Raw genomic sequence first — 20,166 nt, forward strand, 5'->3', positions numbered from 1 at the left:
ACAATGCGGCGCGATCTCTATTAAGTAAAGTGGGGGGGTTCCCCCCACGCTCCCCCGTCGGAGCGCAAAAAACAGTAATTTAGAGCGGCGCAGCAGCGCGCGCTGTGCTCAATTGTCTGGGCGCGCCTTTGTCCCGGCGCGCTTTTGACCTGACACCGAAATATCAAAGAAGAGACAAATTAATCTAATCATATATTTTTAATGGGTATAACTTATGGGCAGACTGGATGGACCGTTCAGATCTTTATTTGGCGTCATTTACTGCGGTATGTTACTCTGTATATGCAGATGTGGTATGTCTCATGCATATTCACTGTGGTAATTTCAAAAGAGCTCTTTGTGCCTCCAGGAGAGGATTGAAAAGCACAGTATGACTGAACCAGTATAAGAATTTTCCAAAATGAATGTTGCACAATAATTTAAAAGGCTATGCAAGTCTCGATTCTTCAGAAGTCACGTCAGACAAAGTGTCTGCCATGGTCTTAAAAGCTCTTGCGTAACATAATGCTGATAATTTGTTTATTGGCACAATGCATTGAATCACGAGCTCCATGGGAAGTGAAAGAGTTGAATTATTCATGTACTTATTTACTTATGTACTTATTTATTTAGTATTTTTTTACTTTGTGGTGGTTTTATAAAGCAAAAGCAAAGGAGAACTGTGGAAACGGTGATCTCGGTGGCCAGGTTTATTGTCCAGCATTAAAAAAATCTTCGCAAATAAAGAAGGTGCATATGCTTAATATATCCAATAAGTACACAGTAAGAAGTGTACATGTGCAGCTTCTTTATATGCGAAGATTTTTTAATGTTGGGCAATGAATCTGGTCATTGAGATCACTGTTTCCAGAGTTCTCCGTTGCTTTTGGTTGTCTCCCTCTTACTGTGGAATTATTTGGGGACTTCTTTTTGGTTTTATAAAGCACTCTTTTTAACATTTTGTGTTTATGCAGGGACCTTAGCGAGAACTTCATCCAGGCAATCCCAAGAAAAGCTTTCCGGGGTGCTACCGATCTCAAAAACCTGTGAGTAACTTGTGCATAAAGATTACTGTCCTCTTGTATGAGGAAGGTGATATGAGAATGGTTGCCAGATCATTGATACAGAATAGAGAATGACACGGGGAGTGATCCCCGCAGGGAGCCGCGGCGTGGCTGCGGTTTGGTTGCGGGTTATGGAGACTCCAAAGCCAAATCGCCGCAGACACGGGGACAAAAGTTTTCACCGCCCGCAAAAACGGTGAAAAGATTTGTCCCCGCAGGCCAATGTACCCCCTTCTAGGAACCGCTATTTACCTGTGTTTCACCGTGTTCGTGACCGGGTGTTTGATGTCTCCGCCATGTTGTCTGTCTCCTCCAACTCTCGATCCAACTTGCACGTTGCCGCATTGACTCCGCCCCCCAATATACTGGCTCCTCATTTGTCAGATCAAAGTAGGGGACCAATCGCTACTGCCGCACATGATATTTAATGGCTTGTAGTGCAGCAGTAGCGATTGTGATTTCGGAGCCGAGCAGAGGATTTGGATTTCGCAGCTTCTTGAAAACCTGAAAACTTCGTCGGTTACAAGCTGAGGTAAGGAAAGGAATGTTTGTGTAAAAAAAAAAAAACCAGCTCCGTGCTGAGGTCTGGCTGAGCTACTCTTTCCAATAGCATACACATTCTCATGCTGAAATTTTCATTTGCTCTGATGCAGGTGAGATTATTTGCTTTTAGGGTCTCTTTTACTAAGCCACATTAGAGGTTTCTAGTAGGACTGTTTGTGTGAAAAAAAAAAAACCAGCTCCGTGCTGAAGTCTGGCTGGGCTACTCTTGCAGCACTGAGCTGGTTCTTTTTTTTTAATCAGAGTGCAAAGCGAATAAGATTATTTTATTTCCAACCCCTTTGCATGTAAGACTGTGTAGTTTTATGTCTGTGCATTGCTAGCCCCAGGGGTGGTGGAAGATTAGTGATTGAAAAATTGTATGAAAAATAAATATTTTAAATTTAGTGATAAAAATGTGTCAGTTTTGAGAATTTATATCAGTCTATTTAAAGTTTTAAAGAATGTTTCCTTTATACATAAATAAAGAAAAGTATATAAAATCGTACCCGTTTGAGGCTTTTATGTATGCAGCGGTGACGGTGACGGGGCGGTGAATGGGGTTGCAGTGGCGGTGAATGGGGTGGCAGTGGCGGTGACGGGGCGGTGAAGGGAATGGCGGTGACGGGGCGGTGCAGAGGATGGTGAGACGGGGACGGGGCGGTGACAGGGACCAATTTTTTCACCGTGTCATTCTCTAATACAGAAGAGGTCTTTTTTCTGGGAAGCCAGAGGCTACAGAAAAATTGCTGTTGGCCATGTAAGAAAGATAGGTGGCACACACATGATCTGGTATTTCACCCCTAAATGTAGGAGCCAACATGTGTGACAGCTCTATGACTTGGCCTAAATACTTAATACTGTTAGTTTGGCATGCAAATGACACATTTACGTGCTAACATTTACATGAGCAGTAGAGCTGACATGCGTAAATGGCAGGCCCACTGGTGGCCTGCCCATGCCTTGTGAATATTCCTCTGAATACATAAGAACATAAGAGCTGCTACACTGGGACAGTCCGCAGGTCCATCAAGCCCAGTATCCTGGTTCCAATAGTGGCTAACCCAGGTCACAATTACCTGGCAAGATTCCAAAGAGTAGAATATGTTTTGTGCTGCTTATCCTAGGAATAAGCAGTGGATTTCCCCAAGTGCTTCTTAATAATGGCTTATGGACTTATCTTTTAGGAAGTTATCCAAACCTTTTTTTAAACCCTGCTAAGCTAACCGCTTTCACTTCATTCTCTGGCAATGAATTCCAGAGTTTAATTACATTCTCAGTGAAGAAATATTTTCTCTGGTTTGTTTTAAATCTGCTACTTAGTAGCTTCATTATGTGCCCCCCTAGTGTTTTTGGAAAGAATAAACAAGCAACTCACATCTACCAGCTCCACTCCACTCAGTAATATATAGACCTCTATCATATCTGCCCTGAGCTGTCTCTTCTCGAGGCTGAAGAGTCCTAGCCGCTTTAGCCTTCCCTCATAGGGACATCGTCCCACCCCTTCTATAATTTTCATCGCCCTTCTCTGTATCTTTTCTAATTACGCTATATCTTTTTTGAGAGATGGCGACCAGAATTGCACACCGCAGTCAAGGTGCCATTCTAGCACATAAGTATAGAATAATGATTAGGTGCATTGCTGTCATTCGCACACCAGTAACTGCAAACTTACACACATAAATTCCATCAATGTAAGCACACAAAAGACACTTAGATTCAGGCATCCCCTTATAAACTGAGGGGGAATATTGTGTTAAGGAATTTCCAGTCATGGGATCTCAGACTTCCCCTTGACTTGTCTAGGAAACATGGTAACAGATGTGAGCTGCTTTGAATTAACTGTAAATCAGAAATATTTGACTTTTTCATGAATTATGACCTTCTTCACAGTGCTAATAAGAACACATAACAGATGGTGAAGCATCAGTTTAAAGTCTATAAAATGAGGTAATAGAAGGCTTCTATAGGTTCAGAAGGTCCCCTACCCCTTTTCTCTCCCTGTCCGGTAAATTCTGTCCATTGTTGGTTTCATTCTGTGTTTAGAATTTTATGATTAGTTTTGGCAAAAGTCAGCATTTTAGAAATGTTGTTCATATGGCATCACAAAAGCATTACAAGATGGGTCCAGAAGAATATTAATTCATCATGATGCTCAAAATGTTTTGCAATATAGATTTGTTTTTCATTTTTGCTTTTATTAGTGAATTTTGTTCAGAAATAGAGCGGTGCGATTGGGATTTGCACAGCCGAACCTCTGCTGACCCCCCCCCCCCCCCCCCGCCGACTGCGAGCGAGGCCTACCTTCAACCGAAGCAATGTCGGGCCGGCAGCACTCTAAACAGGCTGCTTAGCTTTGTCCATCGGGGATTTCACTCTGCCTTTTTTGGGCCCCCAAATGAATATGACACTGTGTTATTTTCGGGGAAACACGGTACTTAGTAAATGACTTTTTAAAAAATTAGAATTATATTTTAATTTTAATGTTGTAATTTACATTGTAATTTTACCCTGTAAACCGATCAGATACTCGCCGATGGTTGGTATATCAAATATAGATTACATTTGGAAACTTCTAGGACTTGTGGCCATTGGCCTGATATGTGGCTCCGCAGCACCACATCCAGCTTATTAGAGCGTCATTGCTGTCAGTCCATTCAGCAAGGTATAGAAGTCTGGTTTGAGCTTTACCCTCATTATTTCAACTCATTGAATCAGTCTGTTCTATATTAGTGATGCTTTAATGAGTGAGCACACAGGAGCATTTGTGCCAGTTGTTGTTTTTTTTTTGTTTGTTTTGTTTTTATATTTGAAATATTTTATTAGAATTTTGAGACAGAAAAGTTATACAAGCAAAAAATGTGGATATCAACGCACAAATAAACTCCAAAAACAGGAGCAAAACAGAGCAATATTGCAAACATAAGTCACACAAGAGCAAGAACAAATCACAATACAAAAGAAATGGATATCCCCTCCAATTGAACTCCACACCTCCCACTCCTCGACAGTAAACTGACACAACCCATACGGACAACCTCTGTTCCTTCAGGAAGTCATCCCCACAGCACCAATCCCCCAGATTCCCCTGCACCCCCAGTAAACTTAAGGCAAAGTATCTACCTTGTCCATAATTACAGTCCAAGTCCGAACAGATGAAGAATAATGTGGACTCCAGCTCTGCAGTTTGAGTGTGGAAACGCCAGGAATACACGGCAGAGGAGGCAGAGGAATGCATCCCAACTGTATTATTCACTGTTGTTCTGCTATATCAAGAACTTGAGCTATATCAAGAACGCCTCGGAAAACTGGGATTGTTCACCCTCGAGAAGAGAAGACTGCGAGGGGACATGATAGAGACTTTTAAAATATTAAAAGGATTCGACAAAATAGAGCAAGAAACATCGTTATTCACATTGTCCAATGTGACTCGGACAAGAGGTCATGGATTGAAGCTGAGGGGCACCAGGCCCAGGACAAATATCAGGAAATTCTGCTTCGCACAACGAGTGGTGGACGCTTGGAACGCACTCCCGGAGGAGGTCGTGATGGAGACCACCATTCCGGGATTCAAGGGCAAGTTGGATGCACACCTTCTCGCAAATCACATTGAGGGATACGAGTAAACAAGGTTTCTCAACAGGGAACACCTGGCTTGGCCTCCGCGGGTGCAGGTCACCGGACTGGATGGACCTAGGGTCTGATCCGGCGAAGCCATTTCTTATGTTCTTATGTTCTTATAGTGTCATAACTTGTGTTCCTCATTCTCTCCTTTCTGCACTAAGGTGTTTAATCATCCGGAGCATTAATTTGCTCTGGCGTTTTCATAATTTGTAATAAAAAATAAATATGGCCCCCTTTTACCAATCTGTGTTAGGGTTTCTTATCGCAGGCCGCTGCGGTAAAAGCTCCGACGCTCAAAGAATTCCTATGAGCGTCGGAGCTTTAACTGCAATTTTTTTAAAAAAACCAAAACCCCTAACACAGCTTAATAAAAGGAGGCCTATATTTTGCTTCTGCTGAGACATGTTGTACAGCATAGTCACTGTTCTAAATGAAAGAATCAGACCTGATACTTAATAATAATATAATAATAATTTTCTTTTTATATACCACCTAACCAGCAGTTCATAGCGGTTTACTCAGCATACAATATAATATCATACATAATAAAATTCTAAATAATTAATACAAGCATTAAAACTAATGAATAAGGAAAACACAATATAAACTAAAATAAGTATAGACAAAAAGATTAAAAGTACATTATAACTACATGACAATATGAAAATCAGTAATGTAGATTATATTGTTTAAATAAGTGAGTTTTAAGATCTTTTCGAAATTGATAGTAAGTAAGAAATGGAGAAACAAGATGATTCAAACATGAATTCATTAATCCTGCTTGGAATGCTAAGGTCCTATCCAAAGATTTTTTGTAACGACATGCATTTGCTGAAGGAAAATAAAACCAGGTCCTATAAATAGCCAGAGCGAGAGAGAAATCAAATGAGTAATGGTTCTAAAACCCCATGATATAAAACCTTCTAATGATAAAATAACTTATAAACCGCAAAATAAGAAACTCCAAAAATATTAGTGCTCCAAAAATATTAGTGCTCCAAAAATATGTAAATAAATCAGATACGAAGGAACCCGTTCAAAACTATCTATGGGGGTAGCACCATGGTATTTAAAGCAAATATTGAAACATTATATACCATCTGGAATGCTAAGATCTGAATCTGCCATGAAGCTATCAATAGGGGTGCTTGGGGAAACCCATTACAAGAAGACACAAGCAACAGCCAGTTCGGTGGCGGGTCCTCTGGATTGGAATGCTCTGCCAGGATGTTTGAGGCTATGTAAACCAGTGTTCTTCAACCACCGGTCCATGGACCAGTGCCGGTCCACAGAAATTTCCTGCTGGTCCACAGGGCCAGCACGTGCATCAGGCCCAAAACAGAGTTCTTCAACCACCAGTCCACGATGCGATCGATGCGGCGTTATCTTCGAGCCAGCTCCCTCTTCCTCACTGATTCAGTGCACAAAGCCACGGGCAATGGCTCCTATGGGCATCCTGTGCCTGAACCGGAAGCCTTCTCTCTGACGTTCCAATTTCAGAGGGAAGACTTCCAGATGAGGCACAGGACGTGCAAGGTGCAATTAGTACTATTATGGGGGCGGGGTCTTGGGTGGAGATTGGGTAGAGATGGGCGGGGCCTGGCCCACAACTTAGCCCAGTGTTGTTCAACCCCTGCTCCACGGACCGATACCGGTCCACAGAATAATTCTTTTATTTCTGCCGGTCCATAGGTGTAAAAAGGTTGAAAAACACTGATGTAAACTATGTAAGGACAAGATGTCTTTTAAGAGGCAATTAAAAACACATCTGTTTGTGAGAGCTTTTTACTAGGTTAGATTTCGATAGCCTATTTTACTGGAGGTCAGTTTTTTGCTACCTTATTTTACTGAAGTTTTTACTGGTTTTGTACTAGTTTTAGGATGTTAGATCATTGTAATGTGTCAATGTATTATGTTGTCTTGATGATGTGTGTTTACATGATTATGTATGCTCTCTTTGTAAACTGCTTAGGTTTTAAGCGGTCTAGAAATTTTTGAAATATTTATCAATTTAGGGCTCCTTTTACGAAGGCACGGTAGTGGTTTAACGTGCGTAATAGTGCGCGCCAAACCGCTAGCCGCTACCGCCTCGGCTTCGTAAGAGGAGCCCTTAAACTTTTGACAAAGTTAACAGTCAAAAAGGGAAAATAATACAATGCCAAGAGTTATCTCTCATACATAACAGTGGAAATAATTACATCGGCTTGTATAATTAGTCCACAATAAAGGAGGCGGAACTGAAATTAGACTGAAATAGTTCATTAGAAACTTATATAAAAGGAAAATAAAGATGTGGCTGGATGGGCCCTGAACATACCTTCACTGAGCTATTTAGAAGTAATAGGCCTTGCGAAGTTGATATTCCTCCTTGCCCCTTAACGGCAATAAATTTTGGCAACTGCTGAGGCTCATAAAAAAACGTACCTATTCCCTTGGTAAATCATAACACACTTACAGGGGTATCTTAAGACAAACGTTGCACCCAACTGCACTGCCTGAGGTCTCAAAATGAGGAACTGTTTTCTTCTCTTCCGAGTAGAACGTGATACGTCAGGATATTCATTTTTAAAGCTCACAATAAGTGTAACATATAATACAATCATTTATACTTTAACATCACTTAATATATCATCAAATTCTAACTCGCATCAAATAACCCTCTCCCCCTCCCTTATACCCACCAGTTGTTCATAAGCAAAAGAAATCATAAAATAATCCCACCCACCCACCCCCATCCCACCCTGGACGTATATGAAGAAAAGGAAAAAAAAAAAAATATTTATTCTATGCAGTAATTTCAATCTTTACAGTATCTTGTCAATGGCTCCCAAATAACCTGATACATTCTTACAGCGTTTGACAAAAAGGGAACATCTTTATATTTGAAAAAAATGTTTTAACATCCATTCCCTATCTGAATCCAACGCAAACTGTACCAACAATGTAGCCTCACTGTCCGACTTCTCTAGAAAATTAGATAAATCCAAACTATCAGCAGATAAATTCTGCTGGTTTGGGTTTTGAGCTTTGTTTCTCCTAGGCAAATAGTAAATTTTTCAGAGAGGTGGATAGGAGGATTCAGGTACCTTCAAAATTTCAGTTAGGTATTTTTTAAACATATCATGGGCTGATATAGAAAGCAACTTTGGAAAATTTATAATCCGAAGATTACATCTCCTAGTGACATTCTCCAGCATTTCTACTTTGAAATGAAGACTCCCGCTACCGTTAACCCAGGTTGAGGCCTGAACCTCCATCATTTTTAATCTGGTCTCATGTCCATCCAGCTTGTTTTCCAGATGCGATACTTTATTTTTTAAGTCCAAATTCTCTGACAAAACCGTCATGTAACATGCTGAAAGATGCTGCATTTGAGTATCCAGAGAGAGTTGCAAATTAGAGATTGCTTCCCACTTTCCATTTAGGTCTTTGGGTTCTAGCCCAGAAACCCCTGTTTGAATAACAGTACCTATAGCCACTGCAGCAGTCCCTTTTGGCATTAGGAAAACTTTGGGAGCTTGTTCCATCTCGTTCTCTGATCACACAGATGATTGCAAAGCAGGCTTCTCTTTTCTCCGTCCAGAGTTATTCCCTGCTCTCTTCTGGGTAAGAGAGAGAACATCCCGGGCCGGCTCCAACTCAAACTTCCCATCTGTCACCTCTGGACAAATCGGAGGACGATGCTCCTCCGGAGATAAGGTGGCGCCCTCAAAAGAGAATTCAGCCTGCGTGCCTCTCCCAGCCGAGGATCCCTCTGGTTCCTGCGTTCGGGTTTCTTGCTCGACATAAGCGTCTGGCTGTCACACCAGGTTCCTCCGGGAAAACCCGGACTTTAGATTTTCTCTTCACCATTCAGGCAAAAAAGATTTCAACAGAAATTTTCGCCAGAAACTCCAACGGAGTTTCAGTACAAGTGTCCAGCCGCCATCTTAGGTAAGCTCCACCTCTGCCTCAGAAATTTTTAAAATAAATAATACTAAAACTGATATTCCCATTTTAGAAGAAATTCTGAAAAAGTGTATTCTACTGTAATGAAAAACAAAAAACAACCTTGTGGTCCTGATGTTCTCTAATGAAAATCACAAATGATGGGAAAATGGCCCAGATGATGGTTAGTGTGGAAGATTCTGTATTGAAACTCCACAGTATCTTCTCAAAAACAGTTTCCAGTTGAACAGTATCACAGTTAGCTTAGCAGGGTTTAAAAAACAGTTTTACTTAAAAGTTCTACTGCTATGTTGCACCAATGCTACATATACTGTATATTATGAGATTTGTGTTTTAATTTAGTACAGTATAACATATATTCTTTGGCTGTTAGAATGGAGTTTATCAAAATAAGAGAATATATTTGATTTTTTAATGAGCCACTTGTACTTTCTGTTCTCCTTTGTGTAATAGGCAACTGGACAAGAATCAGATCAGCTGTATTGAAGATGGAGCCTTTCGTGCTCTTAGAGGCTTAGAGGTGCTGTAAGTGTCATTTGATGCCACAATCTATTCCAATATTCTAAGTCAAAGCAATACATTTCCAGTTGTAGCTCATTTTTACGTGTGTATTCCTGCTTTTCTGGAGGACATTAGGTAATGATGGTAATAATGTTAATGACGCTTGTATTCCACCAACTCCCTGAAACCAGGATCAAAGCAGATAACATTAAAAAATAAAGTATACAATTTAAACCCTGCATGCAATGGAGTAAACCCTGGGCTGGCCAAAACTGTTTTGACAACTAAAAGCTAGCTGGTAAACTGGAAGACTTGCAAGGATTCTTGGAAGATAAACTTTCAATTTTCAGCTCATCATAAAGTTAGAGTTCAAGTTTCAAGTTTAATAAATTTTGATTTTTACGCAATATCCAACATTTCAATGCGTATTACATATTTCTAATATATAGAAAAAAGGCAGGGATGACAAATACAAATAAGATAAAATAATACATACTAATCATTTTTGTTCTATTATAAATTAATACAAACTGGAACAATTGGGTAATGGGTAGAATTACAATATATAGAAAAAAGAAACATTTAAGGTTTGCACACGAGGAATGGGTCATTTAAGAAAGAATATAATAAAAATTGATTAAAAATGCTTTAATTATTTTTGAAATCTTTCAGAATATGAAGATAATGTTTGGATTGGTTAATCAGTTTAAATATTAATGGCCTTATAAAGGAAAAGAAAAATAAGAAGAGTCATGTGCAGAGGGAATTATATCTGCCTGACCCATTCACAATCGTAATTCATAATGAACTAGTGGCTCATATAAGTGTAATGATCTTCTTTCTTACAGAACTCTCAACAACAACAATATCACCACGGTTCCCGTCTCAAGCTTCAACCACATGCCCAAACTCCGCACTTTGTAAGTAACTCGAGCTAATCTACTGTCAGTTGTAGTGGAATGAATGAGCATGCTATACCATTTCTTTGTGTTGCTCCTCTTCAGAGACGCCAACTTACTCTGTTCTAGGAGGGAAGCTTTTTTTTTTTGTCCAGGCCTGATTTTGAACCCACTTCCCAAAGCACTCTGGTATTTGCAGTCCCTCATTCTGCCCACCAAGTTGTTTTATTTTTTTGTGTGTTCACCAAATCAATATAAATCTGCTGTGCTTTAAAATATGTTCTCTGCCCCCACTGCAGTCATGAGAACTTCGGCAATAAACATAAGAATTCTGTTTTCTTTTCAAATAGCGCTTTATAATATATGCATGTATGCCATGAGGGTTTTTTGGTGTCTTTTTTATTCATGATAGGGTCCTCTGCTATAACACAGTGTTAAGACTCACTTCAGTTCCGTTCAACCCCTGAAAAATCTTTTGCATAGTAAAAATCATTTCTTTCCAAAATTTAAGACATGGATCCTAAAAAGCACCTTTCCAATAAGTAGGGTTACCAGATTTTACTACACTTCCCCCTCCGAATCCGCGGTTTCAGCAGCCGCGGATTCGGTTATTTGTGGTTTTAAACCCCAAAAACCCATTTTAATTTTTCAGGCTATTTTCCTTAAGCCTTACCTGGTAGTCTAGCAGGTTTTTGGGGCAGGATCGATCTTCCCACGCTCCTGCCCCATGCAGATCGCTCACAGGAAATGGCTCGAGAGACTACGGGAGCTCAAGGTAGCCATTTCCTGTGAGCGATCTGCATGGGGCAGGAGCGTGGGAAGATCGCTCCTGCCCCGAAAACCTGCTATACCACCAGGTAAGGCTTAAGAGGGGGGGCTTACAGGGCTTAAAATAGCTGGGGGGGGAAGCAGGGGTTAGGGGCAGAACCAGCCCGAATATTATTCGCGGTTTTTTAATATTCGCGGGCCGGCTCTGCCCCTAACCCCCACGAATACGGAGGGGGAAATGTACTGTAAAATCCGGACCCATGGCTCCAGACTCGCCCAGTTCTTACCAGCCCTGCCCCCATTCCACCCAAGTCACGCCCTATTCCTCCCTAGCCCCGCCCCCTTCAACCTGTTCTTGTGCTCATAGCTGTGTCGGGAGGGCAACTGCCCATGCACAGGTGTGACGCGATGCCCTTCCGGTGCGGCCCCGAGCTGGAAGCTTTTCAAACCCCGGACAAAGTGCCGGGATTTAAAAAGCCGTCTGGACGCATCCTCTAAAAAGAGGATATGTCCGGCTAAATCCGGACATCTGGGTTACCCTACCAATATGTGAGAAGAGAATAAGGGATGTGGGAATTTAACAATTGGATGGAGCTCTCATGAAACAGTGACTGGATTCTCTGCCTTCCAGCCGTTTGCATTCCAACAATCTGTTCTGCGATTGCCACATATCCTGGCTTTCTCAGTGGCTTCGCCAGCGGCCAACTATTGGACTCTTCACGCAGTGCGCTGGGCCACAGCAGCTGCATGGCATCAATGTGGCAGAGATTCAGAAGCACGAGTTTAGCTGCTCAGGTGAGATTCTTTTTTCTGCTAGTGCTCTTTGCGGAGGGTGAACTGGTTCTAATTGCATTACATTGACGTCTTCTATCCCGCCAATACCTTTCAGTTCTAGGCGGTTTACAATCTAATCCTGTCACTTTCCTACCTCTACTTTTCCGTGATGTAGTAATAATAATAATAATAATAACTTTATTTTTCTATACCGCCATAGTCAGGCGACTTCTAGGCGGTTTACATTGTAAGAGGGCTGGACATTCAGCGAATAACAAAAGGTCTTAATACAAAACAATAAGTTTACATACAATACAATACAATACAGTACAGTACAATACAGTGAGTCTAAATACAATACAATACAATAAGACTAGATACAATACCATGCAATGTGTCTAATACAATATAATAGTCTAATGGGAAACTAACATGCTAATTGGAGTTCTATGGGTAATGAATACCTGAATACTTTAGAGCTTACATATGAGTAGAGGATATCTGAATAGATGAGGAGCTTCTTGAGAGGAAGAAAAAGGCGTTTACGGGGAGGGGAGTCCTAGTGAGGGAGGGTCCTAGTGAGGAAGGGGGCAGTTGAGGAAGGGGACAGTTTTAGTCAATGAATTTAGCGAATAGGGCGGTTTTGATCGATTTACGGAAGGCACTGTAAGACAGATTGGGTTCGTTTATGTAGTTTTTCAGCCAAACTTGCTGTCTGCTTGCTTGGAACTTAAAGGTTCTGTCCAGGAATGATTTGTATCTGCAACCTGTAATCTTTGGGTATGCAAAGAAGTTATTGTTTCTGGTTGCTCGTGTGGGGTTGTGCAGGATGAAGTGAGTTTGCAGGTATGAAGGTGCTAGTCCCCAGGCTTGCCTGAAACAGGTGCAAGCAAATTTGAATAGTATTCGCGCTTCTATTGGAAGCCAATGCAGTTTTTTATAGTAGGGGCTGATGTGATCGTTTTTTCTTAGTCCGAAAATTAGGCGAACGGCGGTGTTTTGTATTAATCTCAGTTTTTTTATTGTTTTTTGTGGGATGCCCAGGTAGATGATGTTGCAGTAGTCAAGAATGGATAGGATCAGTGCCTGTACCAGCAACCTGAATGACGTTGGGTCAAAGTATTTTTTTATGGTCCTTAGTTTCCATAGCGTGTAAAAACATTTTTTCACCAGTAAGTTTGTGTGGTCAGTCATAGTTAGATGAGTGTCTAGGGTGATACCGAGTATTTTTATGTTTTTGGAAATTGGGTATTCGTGATTGTTTATTTTTATCGATGTTCTCGTGATTTTGTCATTAGGACTAGCCAGAAAGACTTTTGTTTTCTCTGCGTTTAGTTTTAGTTTGAAATTAGTGGTCCACTTGTCAATTTCGGTCATTATGTTTGAGAGGTTGTCTACAATTTCTTTTGTGATGTCATTTATGGGGATTAGAATGGATATGTCGTCTGCGTAAATGTAGTGTATTAAGTTGAGTTTTTGTAGGAGGAGACCTAAGGAGGCAATGTAGATATTGAAAAGGGTGGGCAATAGGGGGGAACCTTGAGGTACGCCTGAAGGGTTTTTCCATGGTTTGGAGTAGTTTTCGTTGCTGATTACTTGGTAGGATCTGTTTGTTAGGAATTCTTGGAACCATTTCTTTGTCTTTCCAGAGATTCCCATTACTTCAAGGCACAGCAGCATGATTTCATGGTCTACCAAGTCGAACGCGCTGCTGAGGTCTAATTGTAGGATCAGTGCGCTTTTGCCCTTGCTAAAGAGATCATAAAGGTGATTCAGTGTTGTATCCTTTCCTGAATCCTGATTGGTGTTCACTAAGGATGTTAAATTTGTCCAGGTAGTTTACTAGTTGAAGGTTGACCAATCCTTCCTGTATCTTTGTGAAGAGGGGAATGCTTGCTATGGGTCTGAAATTGGATGTCAGAGCTAAAGAGGTTTTCCGATCTTTGGGGATTGGAGTGATTAGTATGTGACCCATTTTTTTGTTTAATGTTCCGCTTGTAAGGGCGGATGTTAGCCATGCGAATAGTTCCTTTTTAAATTCTGGAGGGGCAACTGTCATGATTTTGGGGGGACATGCGTCAAGTAGGCAGTTAGATTTGGTGTACTTGTTGAATAAGTTTAGGAACTGATGCCAGTCAGGGTAATCGAGGTGGTCCCATATCATGTCTACTCTGGTGTCTTGGTCATGGGGTTCGAGGTATTGAAGAGCATTTGTAGAGTCTATTACAAAGCTAACCAGGCAACCGCTCCACGGCTGAGGCCAGCCTATAGGCAGAGGAAAGAGGAAGAGCAATATGCCACACAACAATAATAATAATAATAATTTTATTCTTGTATACCGCCATACCCAATAAGTTCTAAGTGGTTCACATCCGTTAATTAAGATCCGCGATGACACACGGATTTACAAAATTTTAACAAAGTTACAGGCAACGAAGAGGGGAGCGTGGGAACGCTTTAACAGAGATTAAGCAGAGGTACAAGCAATAAAGAAGGTAGGGTTGGAGGGTATGAGATAACGAGAGAGAGACCAATTGGAGGGAGGGAGGGAAGTGGGGGAGAAGAAGGAGCGGGGTGAGAGTGGGAAAGGGGAGAAGCAGGGGGAAGGGGGGTTAAAGGACACTGCACACTGATCGATCAAGTCTAGGATTACTTTATGGCTCCAGAAAAAGGAAGACGCAGTAAATAGTAATTTCCTGGAAATGTTCAGCAATCTTATACTGTAAATTGTAACTTCCTGGAAATGTCCAGCTATCTTACACCGTAATCCGCTTAGAACTGCAAGGTACAGGCGGAATAGAAGTCACTAATGTAATGTAATGTAATGTAATATACCGCAGGACACTGAAGTTCTATGTGGTTTACAATGATTAAAAATGCTACAAATTGAGTAGAACTAACAAAGTTGAAAACTAGTGACTAACAGCTCTTGAGATCAGTTATTGTGGAATAAGATTGTACAAATCAGCTACCTAAGTACTTCAGGAACAGATGTGTTTTTAGGTGTTTCCTAAATTCCCCATAAGTAGTAAGCATTAGCAATTGTTCCAGATCTTTACCCCGTAATGCTGCCTGATATGAGAAAAGATGTTGATTACATCCTCTAACCGGTGGAGAAACAAAATTCAAGTGAGAGCTTCTCTTATGTCTATTGGTTGAGAATGAGAAAAGGTCAGTTATGTATTTAGGGGCTAAACCGAATAATACATTAAAGCAAAAACATCCAAACTTAAACTTCACATGTGCCTCCATCGGCAACCAATGCAGGAGTCGGTAGGAAGGAGTTATATGGTCGAACTTCTTCAACCCAAAAATTAGCTTGACTGCCGCATTTTGCACCAGTTGTAATCGCTGCATATTCTTCTGGGAAATTGCCAGATAGGCAATATTACAGTAATCAAGTTGGCTCAGTATAAGGGATTGTATCAAAATTCTAAATGATGAAGCATCAGAATATGCTCTAATGAACCGAAGCTTCCAGAGAGTTAAAAAAAAAACCCTTTCTAACCAAAGAGTCCACCTGGACTTTCATGGTTAGGCCCTGGTCCTTCTACTGAAAGAAATGGAAATAAGGAGGACGGAGTATGATATCTTGGTTTTACTTCCATTGAAAGCAATGGAAGTAAAAACTGGACGTCTCAATCCATCCTCCGTTTTCTAACTTTGAACATGGGCTCCACAAGCAATGACATTCTGTTGTCTTAAACTCAGGGCAGGTATAAGGTCTTAGAACACTGTTCTTCAACCTCCGGTCCAAAATTCCTGCCAGGCCACACATGGCTGGAGAGATCGGATTGGGGCCATCAGCATCTGGGCTGCAATGGCGATGTGTGGCATCAGCATCAGTCTCCCCCCTCCCCGGCAATGCAATTCAAGATCGGTAACGGGCCTCCCCCCTCCCGCGACGGCACTCAAGTTCAGCAACAGGCCTCCTCTTCCCCAGGCATCAACAACACATCAGATCGGCAACGCAGTGCTCAGCCCAAAGCTTCCCCTCTGAGGCAGCTTCCTGTTTCCACCCAGGCAGTTCGAGTCAGAGGGAAGCTTTGGCGATCTGAAGTGCTGTTGATGCCCGGGGAAGAAGAGGCCTGTTGCCGATCTTGAGTGCCAGGGGAGCCGTTACCAATCTTAAGTGTCATCAGGATGGGGGGGGGTGGCGTTGCCCATCTTGTTGCCAAAATCGGAAAGCAAGGTGAGAGGAAGGGAGAGAGATGGGCCTGTGATGGATGGAGAGATTGAGAGAAGGGGCAGATGATGGAAGTGGGGGGGAAGAGAGAAGGGGCGGATGATGGAAGTGGGGAGAAGGGGGAGAGAGAAGAGGGCAAATGATGGAAGTGGGGAGAAAAGGCAGATGATGAAAGTGGGGAGAAGGGGGAAAGAGAAGAGGGCAGATGATGGAAGTGGGGAGAAGGGGCAGATGAGGGAAGTGGGGAGAAAGGAGAGCAAATGCTGAATTGGAGTGGAGAAAGAGAACACATACTGGATGGAAGGAGGGATAAAGAAAAAGGACATATGCTAGATGGGGGAAGAAGATAGAGTTATTGAGATAGTGGAGGGGTGAAGGAAAGGGATGGCATGCTGTGGGTAGACACAGTGAAAAGAGGGAAACTGAGGACTGCATAGTAAGAAAGAATTTAATTTAGACGGAGACAGAAATAAAGAAGGAAGACCAGAGAAGGAAAGGGAAGAGAGAGAGGAGAGATAGATGCCAGAGAATGGGGAAGGAGACAGAGATATCAGATCAGAACAGAGGAAATGAGAAGAGAGAGATGCTAAAAACCACAGGGGGGAGGGAAAGAGAGATGAAAGGAGTAAGATGCCAGACCATGAGGCAACAGAGGGAAGATGATGGATGCCAGACCAAAGGGGGGAGGGGTCTAGAGGAGAGATGGCAGGGGGAGACACAGTTTCTGGAAGGGGCAGACAGTGGATGGAATGGGCAGATGCTGGATTGAAGAGACAGGGCAGGTGCTGGAAGGAAAAGAGTGAAAAGAAGATGAAAGCAGAAACCAGAGACAACAAAAGGTAGAAAAAAATAATTTTATTTCTATTTTGTCATTAGAATATATCAGATTTGAAATATATATCCTGCTAGAGACATAACTGGAGACTGCCAAGCCCAGGCCAGTGCTTCTTTAGCTTCCAGCTGGCTTAGGGCTCGCTCTGACCAGGGGGCACTCCCCTAATACTATTCCTGTCATGTGAGACTTCAGTATACTGTTAGAATGATATTTCTGTGTAGCATTCTGTAATAACTTGGCTTGTTCAGTTTTCTTGATAGTAGAGGGGATATATGTGAAGGGGAGGGGAGACAGGGATTTTGTTGGTCCTTGCTCTGTATATTTGTATTTATAAAATGACAATTGTACAGAATATTATTTCTTTTTATATTTTAATAAAATACATCAATATAAAATCATAACTGAGGCTTGTGCGGATGGGATCAGATGGTTTGCAGAGACGGGGCAGAAATGGGTTTTTTAAATTTCAGTCTTAGTAGTTTGCCGGTCCACAAAATAATTATTTTATTTCTGCCGGTCCACGGGTGTAAAAAGGTTGAAGAACACTGTCTTAGACTACCTTAAGTAACGTCTTTGGTTTTTTCCCCTACAGAAGCATAGCTTGAGAGTAGGTTTGAGGTGGACCTAAGGGGAAAATTGGTGGGCAGTAACTGTGAAATGCTATAAACCAATGTCTCACAAACTATCCAGAACAACGGCACACTAAAGACCAGGCTGCGACTGGAAGGCACCTAGAAGTGCGCATGCATGTATCACATGCATGCGTGACATCATCACAATGTCTGTGCATATGCGAAGGCCCTGCAGACAGACCATAAGCCTGCAGTGTGGGGGTGCTCAACAGGAGAGGAGGAGAGGCGCTGGTTGTGGACCGAGAATAGGCGTAGTTGACTTAGGCGTTGTTAGACGTCCGACCTAGGTGCCACCAAAGTAGGTGAGTAAAAAGCTGGCCTAATGGAGTTGCGCCCATTTCTAGAGATGTTGTCTAAGTCCGCTTAGGTGCCGCTAGGTGTGATTCTATAAATGGCACTGTTTGTTTTTTTTAATTCACAACCACGCCAAGTGCCTCCTACAATGTAGGTGCCACCTGGCGCTGTTTATAGAATCTGGCCTTGTCTTCTTCACTCCCTCTCCACTCAACTTTCTTTTAAACTTTAAATTTTTATTAAGTTTCAACAGTATAAAATCACCACACAACTCAAAATGAACATCATCACCAATTCAAATAAAGCCAATGTCAACAATAAACAGTACACAGACAAGGCCTTTATATATAACTGTCCTCCTTTTTATCCCTCTCCCCTCCCCCCATCTACGAAGGATAACACCAGGATCAATCTGTCTCCTACCCCTTTATACCCGCAATTTCTGAATAATAATGTTCCAGGTTTTCACTGAGTGCAAATAATAACCTCTAAGTTAGTCCATTTTCCCCATCAAGTACAATTTCACTTTCCATTCATTCAAATCAGGAACCAGGGACTGTTTCCAATAAGCAGCTATTATACATTTAATTGCTGCTAATCCCATACTTAAAACCCTGGTTTGCCAATTAGTCCGCACCGATGATATCCCATTTTTTAGAGGTAAAGGAACAGTGGAGATCTCGCTCCCAATGAGTACGAAAACCAAAATTTGGTAATACCCGTCCCCTTAAATATTGATAAATTACTGAGATTGATCTAGGTACTCTGCAAAGTTCCCCAAAGTTGTTCCAGTTGTTCATTCTCAACCCGGAGAGGAGCAGCCCATTCTCTAGTTAGCATGAAGTGTTTTACTTGCAAATATGCCAAGTAATCCCCAGGCAGCATCCCAGGATGGCGCTGTAAAGCCTCAAATGATATCAGGGTTCCCATATACAAGAAATCCCGAAATGTACGCAGTCCCAAACTGTCCCACCGCTCAAAGACAGGATTAGTGCTCCCCACTCCAAATTGTGGCTCCTCCCTTAATGTCGCTAAAGTGGAGCTCTCCCTCCCCTCATTATATAGCCATTTAATTTTATCCCACAGTGTAATTAAATGCAAGATGTAAGGTTTGTCAGTCTCTAATTCCCATTGATGAACCGTTTGAGATGACCAAAGTTTAGCTGCAAGACGACCCCGAGCTACAAATGATCCACTCAACTTTCAAAAGAAGCTATAAAGTACCTGAACTGGCAGGTATCCCCAAGCCACATCAGTTGAAGATCTCCCTAAAGCAGTAGTCTCAAACTCAAACCCTTTGTGGGGCCACATTTCGGATTTGTAGGTACTTCTGGGCCGCAGAAAAATAGTTAACGTCTTATTAAAGAAATGACAATTTTGCATGAGGTAAAACTCTTTATAGTTTATAAATCTTTCCTTTAACAGTTAAAGGAAAGATTTATAAACTATAAAGAGTATTACCTTATGCAAAATTGTTATTTCTTTAATAAGACATTAACTATTTTTTCTTAGGCCCTCACTTTTAATATCTTTCCTTTCTCAAAACTGACACATTTCAATCACTATATTGAAAATAAAATCATTTTCCCTACCTTTGTTGGCTGGTGACTTTATTTTTCTATGATTTTAACTTCTTGTCCTTTGCCTGTTTTTCTCTCCGTCTTCACTTTCTACCTTGCATCCATCTTTGGCATTAACTTAATATTCAATTTTTCTGCTTTCTTTTCAAAATCTACATTTCCATGTCTTACCTTTCCTTCCTATCTCTCTCTTCACTTTGGGCGGAAGGTTTCATCGTATTGTCCAAGATGATACCCAGATCCTTTTCTTGGGCGCTAACCCCTAAGGTGGACCCTAGCATCCGGTAACTGTGATTCTTTCCAATGTGCATCACTTCGCATTTGTCCACATTAAATTTCATCTGCCATTTGGACGCCCAAGTCTTCCAATTTCCTAAGGTCTGCCTGCAATTTTTCACAATCCGCATGTGTTTTAACAACTTTAAACAGTTTAGTGTCATCTGCAAATTTAGTCACCTCACTCGTCGTTCCAGTGCCCAGATCATTTATAAATAAGTGATGATCATTTAAAATCAATGTTATATATATATTTATTTATTTAT

The 20,166-nt window shown here is 41.5% G+C and overlaps 1 protein-coding gene across 3 annotated transcripts in view; it reads left to right on the plus strand.

Annotated features, from left to right (window-relative positions):
- Nucleotides 1–20,166, plus strand: part of SLIT1 (slit guidance ligand 1) — a 606,757-nt gene that overhangs the window by 392,201 nt on the left and 194,390 nt on the right. For all 3 annotated transcript variants that reach the window (XM_033941251.1, XM_033941252.1, XM_033941253.1), the window contains 4 exons: nt 954–1,025; nt 9,609–9,680; nt 10,505–10,576; nt 11,955–12,118. In XM_033941251.1, coding sequence (XP_033797142.1) covers nt 954–1,025; nt 9,609–9,680; nt 10,505–10,576; nt 11,955–12,118 — 380 coding nt within the window. The remainder of the gene's footprint in view (nt 1–953; nt 1,026–9,608; nt 9,681–10,504; nt 10,577–11,954; nt 12,119–20,166) is intronic.

The sequence above is a fragment of the Geotrypetes seraphini genome, chromosome 4 (assembly GCF_902459505.1).
Source record: "Geotrypetes seraphini chromosome 4, aGeoSer1.1, whole genome shotgun sequence".
NCBI classification, from domain to species: domain Eukaryota; kingdom Metazoa; phylum Chordata; class Amphibia; order Gymnophiona; family Dermophiidae; genus Geotrypetes; species Geotrypetes seraphini.